Source organism: Erithacus rubecula (genome assembly GCF_903797595.1).
Source record: "Erithacus rubecula genome assembly, chromosome: 2".
Taxonomy (NCBI): Eukaryota; Metazoa; Chordata; class Aves; order Passeriformes; family Muscicapidae; genus Erithacus; species Erithacus rubecula.
The window spans coordinates 70,268,603-70,289,598 of NC_136685.1; the positions used below are offsets into that span (position 1 = coordinate 70,268,603).

The 20,996-nt window shown below is 36.3% G+C and overlaps 1 protein-coding gene across 1 annotated transcript in view; it reads left to right on the forward strand.

Moving 5' to 3' along the window:
* Window positions 1-18,058, forward strand: part of WDR27 (WD repeat domain 27) — an 87,785-nt gene extending 69,727 nt beyond the window's left edge. The window contains exon 24 of the mRNA XM_079326433.1: window positions 17,429-18,058. Coding sequence (XP_079182559.1) covers window positions 17,429-17,476 — 48 coding nt within the window. The 3' untranslated portion in view covers window positions 17,477-18,058. The remainder of the gene's footprint in view (window positions 1-17,428) is intronic.
* Window positions 18,059-20,996: the final 2,938 nt, after the last annotated feature.

Consider the following 20,996-nt stretch of genomic DNA (forward strand, 5'->3'; position numbering starts at 1 on the left):
TATATAGAAGTATCAGGGAAAACTGATATTCTTTCTACTGTTTGTCTCTTTAGGAACTCATGTGTGTTCATTTTTTGGATTCGCATTTAGTTACTGAAAAAAATGTGGGTGTTTTTAGTAGAGAATTTGGTTTCAGTTTTCAAGGATTAGTTGGTCCAGGCATTCTCACCTCCTGCATGGCTGCTCAGGAAGCTCTTAAGAACTTGGATCAAACCCCAGTGCTTCTGTGTATTATGTGTTAACTATTCAGGGGAGTGTAAAGGAAAGAAAATGTACAGTGCTCTGCTTCCCCTGAAATAGCTGATGCCAAGAGCTCTGCTGCTAGCCATGGCTTCAACCACAATCAACCTTTTTGCTTTCTTCCTGTATTGCTATTTCTTCTGCTAACAGGACCACTCACAGGAAGATGCCAATTTTTCTTCTCCAGGACCAGTTTAGGATTCCCTGTTGGTTCTATCTTTTGTCTTTATCTGAAACTCTAATACAGTCCTTTTTTTTTTTCTGCTTTTTCAAGCTGTTTTCCTTCAGTAAATATAGAGGAAACAAGGCATCCTTTTTCAAGAAAATTACCTCACATGCATGGTAGAGATGTCATGATTTCAGGACTGCTTACCAGTGAAGATCTGTTTAATGGATTGGAATGAATCTTCAATGCAAACTTCATAAATCTGCTCCAAGGAATATTGTATGACTCAGAGGGTTAAAGCAAATTTGCTTGGCACATAATTAATAATGTAAAGGGAACTGACAAGACATAGAGAAGAGGACTGGCATTCCAATACTGAATGTAATCAGATGCCTTTCAATCCCAGAAGACCCATTTCTTCCCTATTTGGCATGAAGAATGTGTGAAGATGTACTTGGCATCAGTGTCTGCTCAGTGCTCTTGTGGAAGGTTATTTCATTTTTTTGTAACATTAAGCATTTGGTGTTTTCTCCCTCTAGAGACTATATCATAGCAAGGGGTATCAACTTGCTGTGAACCTTTATGTTTATAGTCTAGTATCTTCTTTTTTAACAAAAATGGTAATAATTGTCTTTCCTGGAGAAATACATAGATTCAGGTTTTTTAAAAAGAACTGCTGTATATTATTTGCTTTTCCTGATATGATTACTCTCGAGGCTTTCACTATGTTCCTCTCCAAAGTAGTGTCAGCTTTGTGCATGTCTGCTGTGAAGGTGCTGGAAAGAATTTTCAGCAGTAGGATGCCAGCTCAATACAAAAGGACTCCCAAGAAAATTCTGGAAGTGTTTCTAAGCTAGTGATGTACATACATACAGTCTAGAGATTGCTTTTATAGCAAATTATGTGACTGCTAAAGTGAATATGTTCTTCTAGAATCACTGGATTTGTCTAATTGATTAAGCTAGGATTGATAAGACCTGGAGCCATCCAGAGGATGAGTATGCAGGGATTGAAAAGATTATTTCCTCAAAAACCAGAGGGACAGTGGGAAGGAAATTCTTAGGAAATTGTTATCTGTATTTACAGCTGTATTCCTTCTCTTTGGCCCTTTTTCAAAGGCAAAACTTGGGTTTGAAACCAAGAAGGTGGGGCCCTCTCTTCATCTTTTCTTTTAGGTTCAGATAGCAGGACAGGGAAACCTCATGGACATCCCTAGTGTTAGATGCTTGGTTCACATATGTGCATAGACTGAATGTCTGTGCAGACTACTGCACTTTAAAATTACTGATATATGACTTCCCTTTACCCTTGATACTGGAGTAGGGAAAGGAGCCCCAGATCCATTCCCCCTGACTCAGGAGTTCAGGGTAAGGGAATGCTGGAAGATTTTGCTTGAACAAGGAGGACTGGATTAGAGAGCACCTAGGCAAACTTAACATCCTCAAATCCATGGACACTGGCAGGATGCATCCACAAGTGCTGAGAGCCCATGAACTCCATAGCAAAGCCACTCACAAGCATCTTTGAAAGGCCATGGAGATCAGGAGAGGTGCCTGAGGAAGAAAGTGTCACCCCAGTCTTCAAAAATGGGAAGAGAGAGAACCCAGGGAAGTACCAGCCAGTCCTCCTCAGCACAATCTCTGAAAAGGTGATGAAATGTCTAGAAGCCATCTCTGTCCACACAGATGACAAGAAGGTGATCAGGAGCAGTCAGCATGTATTTGTTAAAAGTAGATCATTCTTGACCAGCATGAGATTCTATGATTAAACACCTACCTGAATGTATGAGTGGATGTTGTCTACCTTGACTTCACCAAGGCTTTTGACGCTGTGTCCAACAACATCCTTGTGAGCAAACTCAGGAATTGTGGCCTGGATGAGTGGACAGTGAGGTAGATTGAGAACTGGCTGAATGGCAGGTCCCAGAGTGTCATAATCAGTGGCACAGGCTGTAGTTAAAGGCCTGTCACTATTGGTGTCCCCCAGGGTTCAGTACTGGACCCAGTCTTGTTTAACTTATCCATGAATTACTTGGATGAGGGACAGATGCCTCCTCAGCAAGTTCACTGATGACACAAGGTTGGGAGTAGTGACCAATACTCCAGAGGGCTGTGCAGCCCTTCAGAAGGATCTCAACAGGCTGGAGAGATGGGCGGGGAGGAGCCGTGGGGACCCGAGCAAGGGCGAGGGCAGGTCCGGCAGTGGCGAGGCGTGACCACAGGCACCGCGCGGGCTGGGGACACCCGCTGGGCAGCGGCTCTGGGACACCGTCCTGGCTCCTCATGCACAACAGGCTGTCCTGAGCCAGCAGGGCCCCTGTGCTCCTGGCGAGGCACATCTGGAGTGCTGTGTCCTGTTCTGGGCTCCTCAGGACAGCAGAGACGTGGAGCTCCTGGAGCAGATGCAGCAGAGGACTACAGAGATGATGAAGGGATTGATTGGAGCATCCACTTCTGAGGAGAGGCTGAGGGACCTGGGCCTGTTCAGCTTGAGAAGAGACGAGTGAGAGGGGACACCACCAATGTGAATAGATATCTAAAGGGTGGGTGTGAAGAGGATTCAGACGGGCTCTTCTCGGTGGTGCCAAGCGATGGGACAAGAGGCAATGGGCAGATACTGATGCACAGGAAATTCCACCAGAAATGAGGAAGAACTTCTTCACTGTGCAGGTGACTGAGCACTGGAGCAGATTGTCCTGAGAGGCTGTGGAGTCTTCCTCACTGGAGATGTTCAAGAGCCATCAGGACACAATCCTGTGCCAGGTGCTCTGGGATGACCCTGCTCGAGCAGGGAGGTTGGACCAGATGAGCCCCTGTGGTCCCTTCCAGCCTGACCCGTTCTGTGGCTCTGTGTCTCTGTGAATTTCTATGTAGGTGTGCATAAAAGATCCAGCCTTGCTTTAGTCACACAGGACTTAAACTCATCAGTGGAGCTCTAACAGGCCAGCTTGTGGTCGGGGGCAGTTAAACTGTTTTATTCCAGCACTGTAAATGAACTAATGCCTCTTCTCAACATTACTAACTCCCTGGAAGGTCACACCAAGCTTGGTGGCTGGCTACAGTGCTTGTGAGCTCACAAAAATGAGACTGTGTGGCTCTATGCTAAACTCTCTGCACATACTGCCTTGTTTCTCTGTTGACTAAAGGATAACCACATCATGGTCCATTTCACAGTACAGGCATGCCCTAAATTTCATGCATTTAAATTCTTCAATTTTGTTTCTATGATGATATGAATAGCAGACTTCTCCTTAGAAGGCTTACAGTTGTTATAAACTTCAGTTAAATTTGATTTATGCAGTCTAACCCCCCCCCCGGTTACTTAATGCAAATGTTTTTATATGTGTATTTGAGGTACAAAACACTGAATGAGCTTGTTACTTGACTTGCTACATTTAAAGTGCTCATTTGGCTGTACAAATCATGCACTTAGGAAAAGCATGTTTTAAGAAAGCTATTAATCTATTTTCTCTACTGTTTTTCCTTTGTGAGCTAAGAAGTTCCAGGAAACTAATTCTGGTTGGTCTTCTGTTAGTGTTCTGAGTGTTTTGTGAGTGTATATTATTTTAGTAATTGGTTTTGTTCCAAATTGCAATGTGATGTTGCATTTTTTTCCTTCAAAATATTTCTCCATATTTGCAATTTTTAAAAGTTAACAGAAATTGGTAAATATTCAGTGCTCTGGAAATTAGATTATTGAAAATTGTGCTCACTGTGTGACTTGCTAGCTAGAGAGAATATTTAGGATGACACATATTTAGGGCCTTTCATATTTTATAGGATTATAGTCAAGAACATAAATAGAAATATGCATACTTGCCAATGACATAATAGAAAACAAATTAAGACATGATTTTCAAAAAAACTATTTGCATTTTCACAAAAATACTTTCATTTCAACTTTTCATTGTGATATATATGCTGTCAAAAAAGATACCTGGTTAATGAGGGACTGACAAAAATCAGTTTATCACTTGTAGGGACTTCACATATAGTCCTTATTTCCCAAATGGCAGCAAGCAACATTAAATAATTGCTTATAAATAATCTTCATATTATGGAAGAAATAATTCCACATATAGACCCTACTGTTGCATTATAAAATTGCAGTGGTGAGAAATCCTAAAATTGCAAATTTATTTGACAAATTTATTTCAGCTATCACAAAGATTAAATTTCCTAATTTAATAAAGTTAAAATGTAAAGTGAAAAGTGAAATCAATTCACATTTTCATTCTATTGTTGCTTGCTTCTGTTGGTGGAGAAATGAAGAGTATTCCAGATGTGATGACCTACTCTTTGTAAAAGTGCAAGGTTACAAGTAAAGAAATATGTACACCCTCATCAAATATTTTTCACAGGAATAGGAAACTACTGAAGAGACATATTTAAATCTAAGTCATTAAGATCTAGAATGTGAATTTAAGAGATTTAAAGGTGAACTCACACTAGATTTCAATCATCTTAAAAATGTCTTTATAAAATTAAATATGATCACAAAAGGACCAGATATTTTTTTCATATTCTGCATTATATTATGTAACTTGGAGTATAAGTTCAAGAAAACAATACTTTTAGAAGTATCTTACCTGTATAACACATGTAAATTCTTCCTCTTTCTCTCTTGTGATCCTGAGTGCAATACCAGGTCTTTCATTCTCTTTGAGAAGTTCCACTTAGTAGGAGTCATCTACATTTATGTGTCCACAGTTGTGCCCTATTTTGCCATTAAAACTTTGCATCTTGGCCCACTTCTTGTAACTACTAATCCCAACAATTATAATCTAAAAATATGAAGACTATTTGTAAAGTCTTAGAATAACCATCTGTTGAATGGCAAAAGTGAAATGAATTATGGCCTTCTCCTCCAGATGATTTTACATACTTTGGTGATCATGAATGGAAAATTCAGATCATGCAGCTGATCCTGTTGTAGAGACTTGTGGATGCCTTTCAGCTGCCTGCACTGTAAAAAAATCATCTTCCACTTTTTGACAAGAGGGTTTTCTCATTTTAAGGCAGGAAAGCACTCAGATTTATGACTTATCCATACTTTTTAGTGTGTTGGGTTCCAAGTGACTCTTAGATTAAAGCCTGTGGAGGCTATAAAGGCACACTGACACTGCAGCTAATGAGTCACCTGGCCTCTTTCATGTACAGGCAGTTCTAATGTGTCACCAAGGAGTGGGAAGGTACTTTCTTCTGGTGGTGACATCCCCTTATGTTTTATGGTTTTTTGGCTGCCAGCAACTGCACCAGAAAACACATTTGGCTTCTCCTCCTCTTCAAAGTTCTTCTTAAGAATTACTTTCAGTGGTTGCTTCCAGAAGTATTTTTGACAAAGTGGAATCTGTTTTATTCTTTGGGAAAGTGGTAATATAGTACTAGTGCAATGATTTTTTGTGAAGTTACATTTCTATTACTGTTATTAGGAAGGTACAATTCTGCAGTTCATGTATAAAGTTGAATTTTAATCTCAGATTAAACCTTGTTTATGGAAGATGCAAGTACAAATTTCATTGTTTTCTGCCATTTTAGACAAGATTAATGGACATCTGAAATGATTTTTATTCAATCACTGTGCTTTTGCTTTAATAAATTTCAGAATACATGTCATAAAAGTCGTTAGTAAATATTAAGAGGCTTTAGAATATTTAACTTACATAAAAAGATCATAGTATATTTTTTAGGGAAGGGCAGAACTGAGGGATTTTAGGATTTCCATTAATTTAATGTTCTTTAAAAATTACATTATTAGTATTTTTTTAAAAATATAATAATATGTATTTAAATAAACTTACTGCATCTCAGTAGTAAATTTTTTGGTATAAGCATATAAGAAGATTAGCAACTAATAATTGCTTATTTTCTTTAAATTGTTAATCCAGAAGTAAACTAAAACTGAGCAAAATTTAGGGTGCCTCCAACCACAGTGGTAATTGCTAAATGTTTTAATGATATGTCTGGTTTTATACCCCTTTCTTTTAGAAAGTAATTTGATATATTTTGTTTCAAAATATTTTGAACTATGGTGACAATATAAGCTGTGTGTGTAGTTGCACTGAGGAAATACATCCACCTGCAATTACTTTAAACTGGGTCTAGGTCTGCTAGGCACAAATGACTTCATTATGCTGCTTTGGGCCTCTGTGTTCAGTACTTAACACCTAATTAAAAAAAAAAAAAAAGAAAAAAGTTGTTCTTTCTCAAAACTTTTGTAATATAGACTTTATGCCACTTGGAGAAGTTTTTTGAATATCATATGATGATAGAAACAACACTATTCAGGAGAAATCATACTGAGAATTTCCTTTTACTCTTGCATTTTGTTTTGAAAATGTTGAATGCAAGAAGTAATAGAAATACTTTCATACAAAAGGCTTACTCTTTTTATAATTGTCTTTTGTGATACATAATTTCCTAATGAAGTGGCTATTTTAAATATGGAAATTGCATGACAATATCCAGGTTTTTGTATAAAACTCCACAGTATACTCTGAGTAAACATGTTCAGTCATTTGATTGTGGAATAATAAAAGAAGAAATGTGAGGCTGTTAAACTGTGACACCAGCTTCAGTTTTAGAAAGAAAAATCCATTCCTGTGGTGTTTCAAGGATAATTAAGGGTGTAAAACTACAACTTTGAAGAGGAATGCCTTATTATGCTTGTGTGGCTAGGTTTGTGTGAAAGAATTTTGGTTCTTTAATGTATTTTTCTGTGAGCTAATGTCCAGATTTTGAAGTGGAATTTGAAATTATACACCTGAGTGGGATGCTAGTAAAAACTCTTTTTCATGTTTCCCTCAGTTTATTTAGTTACTGAGTGAAGAGACAGGATTGTAATGTCGATGATGTCATGCAAACATTAGTAGCCTCAGAGATTATGGCAGGCTTTTGAAGAATGTCTGAGATTGCATTTAGGTTATTTCAAACCCATCATTAAAACAAATGATCTGGAAAACATTCCTGATCATTTGTCCAGCCATGTGAGTTCCAACTGTATTTTGCAGACTTTCCAAAGTTGCTATTGTAAGGATAAAGAAAAAGTGTTTTCTACATTACAAATGCATTAAAAGTACCACTAATTATGCATATTTATTATTTTAATTGGATTTTGCTTTACGCAAGTTTGATGAGTCTTGGCACTTTCTTTCTCATATACTAATGATTGAACCAAATAACTGCACTGTGCTTTGTTGTTCTTCATCATGCAGTATCTTCAGATCCCTGCTTCACCAACCTAATATCACAGAATCACAGAAAGGTTGAGATTGGAAGAGATTGCTGGAGGTCATCCAGTCCAACCTCTCTGCTCAAGCTGGGCCACCTGCAGCAGGTTGTTCAGACCCATGTCCAGTCACCTTTTGGATATCTTCCAGAATGGAGGCTCCACAATCTCTCTGGGCAAATGGACAGCAATCTGACTGCAAGATGGTCTTTAATAAGCTGTAATTATGACAACCCCTTGATTACAATGACTCACATTAAAAGTGGATATATTGCTGACAAAATCAGCAACCAGATTAACAACTATCTTCTGATTGTATAAATTTGTGTCTGCTGCACAGGACTTGAGATAGAGAACTATGGAGGAGGGAGAATTGCCTGAAATCCTGAAATTATGTAGAATTCATAGTAGAGTTCTCTAGTCCATCCATGAAACTTTCAAAAAGTATTCTTGAGAAACAATAACCATGGAAAAACTTAATATCTCTTTCCGGGTTTCCTGCCTAGTAATGAAATTAATGAGGACCTGGAACAGACTTCTAATTGAAATTCTAGGGATAGAAAGACTTTCAATTGCAGAATAGATCTTGATCATATATGAAATAGATAAATGTTTCTTATCTAGAGTACTCTTTTCATTCCGTGTCCTGTGCTTACTTTGTGGTGAAATGTCATCACAGGTTGTTGTTTAGTTAATCTGAAAATGAATGACACTGCCAACTCCTGCACATAATTGCAGCCACATGCCATAACCTATACTGGAGGTTCCCTTCCTAGTGTCAGCTCCTCTTGTGCAGCATCTGTTCAAAACCCTGCAGGTCCTGGTCTAAAAGTGTTAGCTGTTTGCAGTATATAAACATACACAGACATAGACACACACAAATATGGATATATATTAAATGAATATTAAATAAAACAATCAGAAGCTAAAAGAAAATATAATTCCATATGAATTGCAGTAATCAGCCAATAGATACAGCAATACAGGCCATGAAAAACCATTTTCATGAGCATGTTCTAGACCATGAATCCTGAGTAAAGTGAGCTTTCCACTGCCTCATCCTGTGTAGGGAGCCAAGCCCTGTGAAAGGATGGAAAATAAGACGTTTCTGTGATTTCATTGTTCCTCTTGTCTCTGTTGGCAAACATCTTCCTGCTGTGTGTGGTGGCCTGGATTCCTTTTTGAGGTGCTTACTTTTCTTGCACTTTTTATGGACAGCTGAGGTGACCCTCTAAAGAATGAATTCCATGGTGAAATTTTTTGGTAGAAGGACCATATACCACTGAAATGTAACTGACTATGATAAAAGTCAAAGCAATGAAAACGTAGAGTTACATCATGGAAAGCAGTAGAATTATCCAGTTTAAATCTGGTTTGGAATGAGAATCTGTTCCTTGATATTTCTTTATTCTTAAGGTTGAAAATATTTTGTGGCATTCCTATTCCACATTTCAATCTCCTCAAGGTTTTAAATCTCTGTGAGTCTCTTTTTATGACTACAAAACAGACAAAGCAGTCAGGATGAATACCTAAAGCAGAAGTAGTAATCTTTGTTGGTGGTAAAACCCACAAAACCCTAGAAATTATTTCCATCTCTTTGTAGTTGCTGGTGTCTTTCCTTTCAATTCCAATGGGAGCATGCTTCATCCAGGAACATCAAAACTGTTCAGCTTTTTTATCAGAAAACAAAGAAGTGCTGACTCTGAGTATGAACTCTCAAAGGAAATAAATTCCAGATAAGAATGCTTACAGGCTGTTTAGATACTGTAAATTTATAACAAATTGTAAAAGTTTAGGTTGGGTTAGTCTAACAATGGATAGGTTTGTTTCTTCTACAGTTTTTATGTATACGAACCAGTGAAGTAAGGCATTTTAAGCTTCCTCAGTGTAATATCCTGAGGCAAGGCAGCTGTATTTTAAATGATGTTGTGTGTTTTATATGTAAATTGATGTGTATTTATAAAGACATGGTAACATTAACATAGCACTCTTGTTAAAATGTGTATTTCTGAAGCTTTTTAGGTTCAGTGAGAAAGACTGAGGTATTCTTTATCTGAAACACAACGAGTACATAACCAACTTTTAAACAAGAAAGTAACAATATTTGTTTGAAGAAAGTAACAATAAACTGTATGTATGTGTACATGTATTTATATGGATATTAACTCATGTCTAAATGCCCTTATAAACATGCATTGTTAATTTATGGCATGATTTTACCAACAGCAAGAGTAAAGCAGAGGAAATGTTCAGGGTGTTTTTAATTCCTTATTGATGTTGATGTAATAAAAAGAAAATGGAAGCCTCAGAAGAATTAGCAATGGTAATGAGACATAGGAATAGAAATTATTTTATCTGTGACAGAAATACAATTGAAATAACTGCAGGTGATTAGTATGGTATCTCTAATTAAGGTAATTTAGAAACCCATTTCTTGGAATACAGGCATAATTGGCACATGAAGTCATACCATTGGCTGCCAAGTTTTGCACTAAGTGCATTGAATTAGGGATAGCAACATATGAATGTCAGACATCAATCAATTTTTGTAGTTTATCCAATCTACATCAGTGGTGCTGAATCACTATGTGGGACACTATAGCAAGTTTTGGACATTGCATTTCAAGAAATGCTCTACTGGCCACAAGAAATGGAATCTGTTGTCTCCAGTAGGCTTGATGCAAGCACAATTTAGCCTTTGCCAAGGAAAGCCAAACTTCTGTGTACAAGGCAGCCAAGAACCATATCTGGCAATTTGAGGAATAATACATGAAGAAAAGTATGCCACAAATTGCATCAATGATGAGCAAAACCTCAAAATCACTCATCAGTTCTTACACAATGAGCGAGACAATTTTGATTGTTCTTATGTTGTCTGCAGCAGCTGTGTCTCAAGCATTGGTGCTACTGTGCTGCTTTCTCTGTGGCTCTTCAGAAGCCCTTACTCTAGTCTGAGTTTCTCCCTTGTCCATGAATTATGTGCTCTGTGTGGATTCCCACAGCAGAAAGTATTGCTGTGTTGCTGTGCTACAGTCAGACACACTGACATTTGAGTTCTGACGTAAGAACCAGTGTGGATTATTGTGTAACTTGGGACTGGGCCTGAGATGGGGTCTTCTACCATCTCACTGAGGATGATGTGGGTCCAGAGGGTGTGGGGACTGTGTACAATGCTGGATTAAAACATTGAAGTCTGCAGAAACTAGAAATGTTCTTGCTGTAACATTTTATTTTCTGAGATGTGTTTCCTTTGTGTTCTCAACCCACTTCTGCTCTCTTTTTCAAACAAGTCAAAATACCTCAAAACTCTTAATTCGATGGGAAACTTGCTAATTAATTTAGTGGAAGTATAATTAAGTAATCTGAAGTAAGGATCATCTGTAATCTGACAAGAGAAGTCAGAACAGCTGATGAAGTGGCTTACATATGCATACTGTAAATTAAAGATCTTAATTATACTCCTGCCCCCAATAAAGCAATTGGATTTTTGCCAAGGGAAAAAATCCCTACCTTATTAATTCACATAAAGCTGAATGCATTGTAAGATATTTTGCCTGAACCTGAGATGGGAGCAGGAATTAGACATAAATGGCTCCGTTTTGTTTTGAAATTTCTTCTCCTTTTTTGACTTGAGTACTTTTATCAATATTGATGTGTTTTATTCCTCTTCTCTGTTCCTTAGCCTAGGAAAAGATTAAATGCGTTATTACATCTTACTGGGTTTTGATCTTTACAGTTACAGTTCTTCCTTACAAACTTTTATGTCTGCAGTTTCTTAATTTTAGATGAGATATGCAGTAAGACATTTACTGTGACTGCCTTTTGAACAAATGTTCAGCAGGCAACTCAGTTATCTACTAGAAAGAAAAAATAATTTAATGATATATTTCTTTTCTAGTTATTTAGGTTGAGAAAAAAAAAATATGATAATATGGAGGAAATTTAGTGTATAGGGATTGATAGAAGAAAAACAAACAAGCAGCAACAAGAAAAACAAACAAAAATGAAAAAAATAAAACAATAAAAAATCGACCAACCAACCAACCAACCAAAAAAACTTCCACAACCAAACTCAGTATTTTGAGATTTGTGAACACAATTTGAAATGGATCTTACACAACTGTAGTGAACAGTCCAAGACCAAGTTGATAAAGTTATTTCAACACATTAAAATAATTATTGGGAGTTACTGGTTTTACTTGGCTATAAAAATGTCATGTAAAATGAAATAGATGAGAATTCTGCTTTTATTGAGCATATAAATAATATTTATTAAAGGCTCATAGCAAAGAAATACAGGTGCTGAAGTAGGTAATACATTTAAAAGTATTTTATGCATTAGAGAAACTTCCCAGGAGTTTCCAGGAATATCTGTCCAGAAGAGATGAACTTAATCTGAGTCATAAGGGAAGACAAAAGTTTTAAAACTGAAGAAATAAGAGGGGAAAACAGGGTGGACAGCATTGAATGTAGGTAGCCTTGGGTGACCTGTTAGACTTATCACAAACTTGGTGGAAGAAGGGTAGGCAGTGGAGGCACTGCAGTACATACCTACTAAGTGCTGCTTGCTGGAAGTGGAGTTATGCTTTACATTAATGATAGCATAGAAGAGAGGCAAATTAATAAACTTCAACAATAATGACTCCTGAAGAGGCTGAAATTCCAGTCCTGTACAGAAAGAATATAATATTTTCATACCTAGTTGTCTTGAAATGTATCTGTTTATTTGTTTGTCTTATTTCTGCAATTGGAGAGCTATCTTAAGAATAAAAGCTTCTGTCTTCTGTCTGCAAAAAACCCCATGTGGCTTTGATCTAACTGATTGAATGCTTAAGAGTGCAGCTGTCAAACACTCATTTTTCAAGAAGACAAATCTTTCCAAAGTGCTACTTACTTACATGTCTTCTGTTCTTGGCTTAAGCTACAAAATCTGAGTTGGTAAAGCCTTCATGCACTATAGATCTTCAGGACTCAAGGTGATGAATTCTATGTTGCTTTAGACTCCACTTTCTGAATAGGAAAAATATAGCAAAATCCAATTCCATAATGTCTCTTTTTCCTGTTGCTCTTGCTTGTTGCAAGTTGTGAAACAAATGCAAAATTCAAGAGCATTGGTTCTATTTGTGGCCTCTTACTTTCATAGAATTAATTGTTTGAATAATGAAAGCTGAAGATACTAACCCCTTAAAAACTATATTTCTGTCTGTTCTGCTTAGATACTGGACTTTTGGCTAGATGACACTTTTCATTATGCAACTAATGGACTTAAAATATGTGTCTCTAGTTGCATATTATGCATCGTTATGCTAACTGAAATAAAGCAAAAGGATGTTATGTACCTGAAACGTGAAACCAGCTGAAATAGCTTTGATTCTTGTTGTTTCCTGAATTTCAGGGCACCTTGAAGCCTGTCCTGTAAAAAAAAAAAAAAAAAAAAAAAAAATATATATATATATATATATATATATATATATATATATATATATATATACACACATGGTTGTGTGAAATATTAAAACAGAATATTAGTTTGATGCATTTCTGTACAAATTCAACTGTTTGTGTTTGTGGCTTAAAAAAGTCCAAGTGTCTAATTTGCAGAATGGTTTTAGGGGTGCGATATCACTATGCAAACAATTTTTCCTCCAACCAAAGGTAATTTGAGAAAAATAAATATATTGTATTAATATTAAAAAATAATGCAGTAGACAGTGTCTTGACAATCACAGCCTTCCAACTCTGCATGTAACTGGTTTAGCTTAAATATCTGATAAACTTTTAAATGTTGTGCAGACCATGAAGTAGAAGAGAGCTGTGTTCAAAAACTTGTTCTCCTCCCTATTCTGGTACCAAATGTCATAGGTACTTCTAAAAGCTTAAATTTTTTTTGTAAAAAAGCTCTGAAATGCACAGAACTTCAATCTTCTCCTATGCTCTACCTGAAGGTCTTTTCTTCCCCATATATCTGTTGATACAGAAAATAGTCCACACTTTCATGATATTCCATAATGTTCTAGTGTTTGTCCCATAGGTAACCTTTACATAGGGGTCAAATTATTCACAGTACTGAAGCCAAGATTTTAATACGTAATAGTAAGACATAATTAGTTTGGGAGTTTGGTTTGGTTTCTTGTGTTTTTTTCTTTTTAATGGTGAGTAGTATATTGACTTAACTACTATAGAGATTTCAAATATAATGTAAAACACAGTTTTGGAATAGCATGTTTGGGACCTGAGGGGTTTGAATGACGTAACATGCTTGCATTATTTTGAAATGCAATAATGGCATAAGTTAAACTGTTTTTTAGAATTTTATTGAGATTTTTATGATTCTAAATACAATTGAGAACACTATTAATCAATTTTAATAGCTCTTAAGTGTGATAAATCAGGAATTTCAAGGGTCCTACAGGCTAGATTTTTAGTAACTCTTGTTATCTGTGTTATTACAAATTGCAATTAGCTTTCTCCTGTTATTACATTGCTATTACGCCATTCACTAAAATTTCTATATTGCCTGAACTATAACACAAATCTGGCAGAGTTCAAGAAGCATTTGGACAATGCTTTGGACACATGGTGTGACTCTTGGGGCTAGTGCACGACTAGGAGTTGAGCTCAATTATCCTTGTGAGACCCTTCCAACTCAGCATATTATGTGATTCTATGAAGTTTGCCACTTACATAAGTGAATGCCTTTTCAGCAGTCAGGCATAGGAATTTACTCTAAAATCTGAAGGCTAAACTGGCTGTCCTGTGAGTGTGTGTTAGCAATTTAGTTTGGATCAGAAATGTGCTTTTGAATCTCCCACTTGTCCCTACTTATCCCACTTCTCATTGCTATATCCTTACTGAGGGTGCATTTTGGGCTTGTCTCTGACAATGTCAAACCAGAAAATGATCTCAGTGTGCTAACACACTTTCAATCCATTGAACCAGAGCAGAGCCAGTTTGCATTCACTCATATGCTGTCTATGTATATAATCCAAGAAAAAACCCATTCTGAGGATGAAAATCACCATTAACACTGAAAGAACTCAGGATACTAATAACTAATTGACCCCATCAAACCCTCTATTTTTTATGAAATCTTTCTTTAATAATTAGACATTTTTTGTGTGTTATGAGTGTTAACTGTCTAATAATTGGTTTATTTTTGGTAGGCTTTTAAAGCATTGGTTGGGATAAATAAAAACTACTGGCTCTGTATATAGATATATTCCTTTAGTTCATGGCAAGATATTCAGTGTAACACTTCTCAGGAGAATGGTGCAGTCAAAGACCAACCTCATTTTATCAACTGCCAAGGAAAACAGATGGAAAAAGTAAGAGAAAGGGGGAAGGAAGGAGAAGGACTTGAGAGAAAGCAGTTTAACATACATGATCAGCAAGGAGGGGTCTTACAGCCAGAAGGTGGGCGTTTATAGTCCAGCCAATGACTCAGTGATTGGTTTGGTGCTGCCAAAAGTGTGGAGGTGGTTAGTTGGTGTAGAAAGATAATTTTTTATAGTTAATGAAAAGAGAAGGACTCTGAAAGCAGCATGTAATAGCCGTGTAGTGAATGCATTTAGCAGGTAGAAGCCAAGCTGTATTTCAGTACTGACAGAGGATATCATAGGAGGATTCACTACACACTGCAGTTTTTGAGGCTCAGGTTGGACATTATGGAAAAAATTAGAAAGACAACTAAGAAGGCACTTAAACACTGGAATGAGTTGTGAAATGTCATTGAAATTTTTCAAGATTTACCCAGACAATGCCATAGCTAAGTGCATCTAATGTTTTCTGTAGTTGCACCTAGAGCAGGAAGATGAACAAAACAACCTCCTTAGGTCTTGTAAAACTTCATTTTGTTTAAAATTATTTTATTTTAAATCGAAAGCTAGACATGGTTTCTATATTATTTTCTATAATAGAATACAATTAATCACTGATTTCTCCAATTATGTTAGATTTTTTTTTGAAAACGTGAGATAATAAAAGCATTTTTTCATGCACACAATAAATGGCTACAGCAATTTAGAAAGGACACGTTACTTAGGTATTTTTCGTTTACATCATCTTTCTAATATGTCCTGGTTTTGGCAGGGACAGAGTTAATTGTTTTTGTAGTAGCTGATGTGTTTTGGATTTAGTATGAGAATAATGTTGATAACACACTGATGTTTTATTTGTTGCCAAGTAGTGTTTATACCAAGTCAAGGATTTTTCAGCTTTTCCTGCTCTGCCAACAAGAAGGCTGGAAGGGCAGAAGTTGTGAGGGACAGAGCCAGGACAGATGACTCAAAGTGGTCAAAGGGATATTCTATACCATATGATGTCATGTTCAGTGTATATAAACTGAGGGGAAAGCTGGCTTAGTCCATGTGCTTGTGAAGTGTCTAGCCATTGGTCAGTGAGTGGTGAGCGCTGTGCAACACTTGTTTTGTATATTATAATTGTTTCATCATTACTGTTATCATTAACATTATTGTTATTTTCTTCTTTTTGTGTCTCATTACACTGTCTTTATCTCAGCCCATAGACTTTCTCACTTTGATTCTTCTGATTCTCTGCCACTTCCCCCTTGGGGTGTAGTGAGTTGAGCAAGGGGCTGTGTGGTGCTTGGTTGCTGTCTGGGGCTAAATAAAAACAAAATAGTAAGTTGCAGAGATAGATACATACATATTAAAAGTCTTTGGAAGTGTGTTGTTATCTTGGATAGCTGTAAAAAGTAGAGTTGGAGAAATTAGATTGGATGGTTCTGGATATTCTACACTTTCAGGCTATATAAGTGAAAGTAAGAAAAAACAAAATAAGGGAACATAAGTCACTGTCTTAGGAGATAACACTTATGAGAGATTAGAAGAATTGATCATTGGAGATATTGAAGGAGGGAATGCAAACCCAAGAATATAGTTTATTGACCACAGAGTTCCTTTATACAGAGGAATAAAGCAAGTGAATCAATATATCAAAGAAAGAACAGATCAAGAAAAATGAGGGTACAAAAAGTTAACCAAATGAACTGGCCAGAGCATGAGATGCCTGCTTGGTTCAAGCCCTTCAGGTATTTTATCACTCGTGAAAAATAACTGTAAATCCTAATATGCAAGAAGCAAATATCTTGAAATTTTAATGACTAATAAGTGGTGTCATTTGTAGATCATTCCGTTTTGAGATACAGCAGGTTTTCAAGTGCTTGTTTGTAGGAATAAGTGCAGAAATTTGTATTGCCTCTTATTTTATAATGAAGATCTCAGCCTGGTGAAAGCAAGCTAATGTAGCTAAGGGTCTTTATGCATGTCTCAAGACTTGGCTCTTAAAATTTTTCAGCATACTTTCTTACAAAGGAAATTCTTACTCTACACTTAACACCAATAAAAATCAGAAAACTGTATTTGTTGGTATGCCTGATTTAATTCACAGTATTTTCCATCTTCATTTATTCCAGCTTGTTTTCTTAATTCTTCCATATTCCCTTCTTGAGTCATACACAGTGAAGTCTGTTTGACTTTCTATGTGGTTTTAACATATGCTTCAGTTTTACAGACTGTTGATGTGTTAGCGGATGTTGACAGAAATTTGAAAATAGTTGGAAAAGAAAAATCTAAGTGAAATGGAATTTTCAGATTAGCTTGGTCGAGAAGAGTCTGTGGGGTTTGTTTTTTTTTTTAATGAGTCCTGGACCTCTTAACATAGAAGTAATTTAAATATCATCTTAATGATCTTCATTTGGTTTGTTGCTGTAATGCAAACTGGGCTTACTGGAAAGATCTTCATTAAAGCCATATGTTCTTTTCTTTTGAACTGCAGCTCACCACAGCCACCTTGGATGGGAAACTCCGATTGTTTCTGCCCTGATACTCGCCAACCTGTGCAGCTTTGGCCCTGGGACTCTGAGAATAATGACTTGCTGACAGAAAAGAGACTGGTAACTGGCTAGAAGCAAGTGGCATAATATTCCCTTTTAAACACAGTTTTCTTCTGGTTTTGTTTTCAGGAAGATCCTCAAGTTGTTCTCAAAGCTTTTCTGTTGTGCAGTCTGTTACCTTTATTGCAAAAATAAGGGTGAAAGATCATGAAATGGAGGAGACTACTCATTCTGACTTCATTCTAGCAAATCACCACAGAAGTGGCTTTCAAAGGTCTTCTTGGGTTCTTATAGTTAGAGGCATTCTGTAGTGCTTTGCTAGAGGGGGACCACTTAAGTCTAGACTGAAAATTCAAGCAAAATAGTAAGTGTTCCATTTTTAAAGCTAGATCTGCTTGTGACAATTTTTTAAATTCATCTGAAACAAAGAAGGATTGTATGTCTTTCTGAAATGCCATGAGAGTCCTTCTAATTCTTTGGGATTACTGGAGCCAGCAAGGATGTTGTTTGAAGGCAGAATTTTGCTGGTTTACTATTTATACTACATTCTGTCAATTTCTTAGGGAATATGTGACAAATCTCTTTAAAATAAACTATTTCTGTCTTTTAAATAACTGTTAAATACTTCCAAAAATGTTAGAATAATATGAAAATAAAATTATCGGAAAAAAAGTTCATTTCTTGTATTCTTCCTAGGTTACTTGCTCTTAGAAAAGAGTTTTTGGACAACTTTTGTTTTTTTTTTTGGCTAGACATTCTCACTCTTCATTGACTTTACTGAGAGTAGGAGCATGTATGTAACTGGTGAAAGGAGGCAGAGTTTTTATTTTCCTTTCAAAATTTTGCTGCCTTTTCAAAGTTTAATTTGCCAGAACAGTATTTATTAATCAGATTACATTAAAATTTTAAAAATTGGAGTTGCTACCCACATTTTAACACCGGATCACTTTAAGTACTGTAAAGAATGTTTTATTTAATAGATGTCCTTAATTTATGCATGTAATGTTTAGTATAAGTAGATCAAGTTATTTCTATAAGTTGTTTAGTTTCCATTAAAAATTATTTTGTAAATGATCTGGCAGTTTTTTGCTGATCAAAATCATACAGTGGTAGGATACACTGTATCATATCCAGATATTCTCTAGAGCACAGTGGTCTCATCAATGACTATAGAAGTGTAGTGCACCCAGGTTGTACTCATCAGAACTCTGAATATCAGAATCAGGTTTTGTATGATCAAAAAAATTGTGGAATAACCCACTTCAATGCTTTTAAATACTTTTTCAGTTCAAAATCAGATTAAGCAAGAAGTCATCCTCTATGATGTGGCTAAATGCTGGTATTATACATTCACCAATTATCAGCAAGATTTAAATTTCAATTTCCCCCACAAGGATCCTCAGGATGGTCTTCTTCAAACTTAATTTAACTAATTTTCTCATCTACATGCTCTGAATTCTACAGCAAGACTCACTATCAAATACAGAAAATAGCCCATAGCTGTATTTGCAAGTAAAGTATTTCTAAGCCATGAGTTGCAATTTAGTAGTGACTGACTCTTCAGGGAGGTCGAAATATCTGCTGAAGAAGTGAGAAATGTGAACTGTAATTATTACTTTTTTATTTTTTTTTTTTTTTAAAGCATATTTATTTTGACAGAAGCATAATATTCTCAGGCTTAAGGCAGAGGACACACTTAGAAAAGCTATGAATTCTTGCTGCAAGCATGGAGGTGGCCACAATCTCCATTGGACTGAAGTAAAAGGGAAATACTTCAATTTTCTAGGTCTCTTACCTTCTAGAGCGAACTGGTGTTATTACCCAGTTAGACAGTGTGTATCTCCAAAACCTCTCCTAATCTTGAGCTAGTTTGATCTCTGAAGGAGGAACTCTTCCTCCAAACATAATGTTTTATCTCTCCCTAAAGTGAGAATCAGCTGTATGCTGCTCTTTCTGGTTACTTTTATCAAGGACTTTTTCTGGATAGAAAAGCTCTTTGGGGTATTTTGGCAGTGACCACAGCATCATCAATCCATGCTGAATAGAGACATTCATCTGCTCAGCCCTCACAGATGTGCAGCTCTTCCAGAGCCCAAGAATTTGTTAACCCCTTTTTCCCTCAGGGGAGACAGAGAATCTGCCCTACCACACAGGCACTAGGGCTTTTCAAATGGAAATTCACTATAATTTTTTTCCGTCTTAAAAAAGAAAAAAGTCCCCCCTGGACTCCTCATAAATGCTTGAATGCTTGTGGTTTTGAGAATGGAAAACTTTAGCTGACACACTTCAAGTTTGGCAAAGTTAAGTGCTTGAAAGATTTTCTAATGGCAAATGGGAAAAAATGGTTGTGGATAGTGTTACCATCTTATATTATTATATTTAGAATTTTCATAATCATTAGAATTCTCATAATCAGAAACCTTCTGAGGTCTCTTTTATGAAGGACACAGGAGAGTGTAATTACTAAAGAGTTAGTCACAAGGGTGTATCCACAGAAGCAGCATCTATACCTTTGTGTTTTTAACAGGCAAACCTGATAGTTTATATGTTCAGTTTGTGTTCTAAAGACAAAGCCACTTGAAATTAAAAAGTCCCAGAAACTCCCAAAAGCAAATAGGAAAGATTCCTGATTAGCTAAGGTGGTGCTTCATCTAAAAAAATTGTGCTGGCATGCATAATTTAAAAAAATAGCTGCAAGTGTAAATAATTAATGGGTCAATTTAAGGAATTTTGAGTATGCTTTCAGACTGCTTTTAGGGAAAAAAAAAAGTGATTATAACTCCCAAATAGCTTAAGAAAATTAAAAGTCTTGCTTTGAAGGAATATGTAGCAATATGTGAGGAAAACAGCTGGCAGAAGAATAGTCTTGTTTTGTCAAATATCTGCTGTGTCATGTGTCCTTGAATGTCCTATATGCTGGGCAGAGGAATGGTGTTTCTGTGACTTTCTTGTGCTGTTATGGGGGGGACTTTCCCAGCTCAGCATCTACCAAATGCCACAAAAATCTTAAAAAGGATTTACACAGCAATTCTTTTTTTTTTCTGGTGTTGTAAAGGTCAGAAAGTACAGCAGGGTGGCCAGCACTGTTCTGAAGCAGATGCTGTTAAAAAGTGTTTGGGATTAAATGGTTTGCAAAATATTTCTGTATAGAATCAAATATATGGGCAAGCCTGAGTTGCACTGTCAAGAGAAGGGAAAGAGCAAGCCCACAAATTCTGCTTTCTCTTGGCCTTTTCTATTTCATTCATTCACCCTGAAAAAAGTGCTTTTTGGATGTATTCTCCAAGACTATATTGCTTTCCATTATACACGATGATTGCAATCTAAATACAAAGTTATATCAGGGACATATATGGAATATCAGGAGGCAGTCAGTAGCACTTATTATTTTCTTTCTTCCATTATTTTTTTCATTTAATCATACCAAATTGTCTTTTCAGAACTGTGTTGTGGCTTCTATTTTTCCTTTTAAAAATTAATAGATCTATTTGTCTCATGGTACTTTACTGT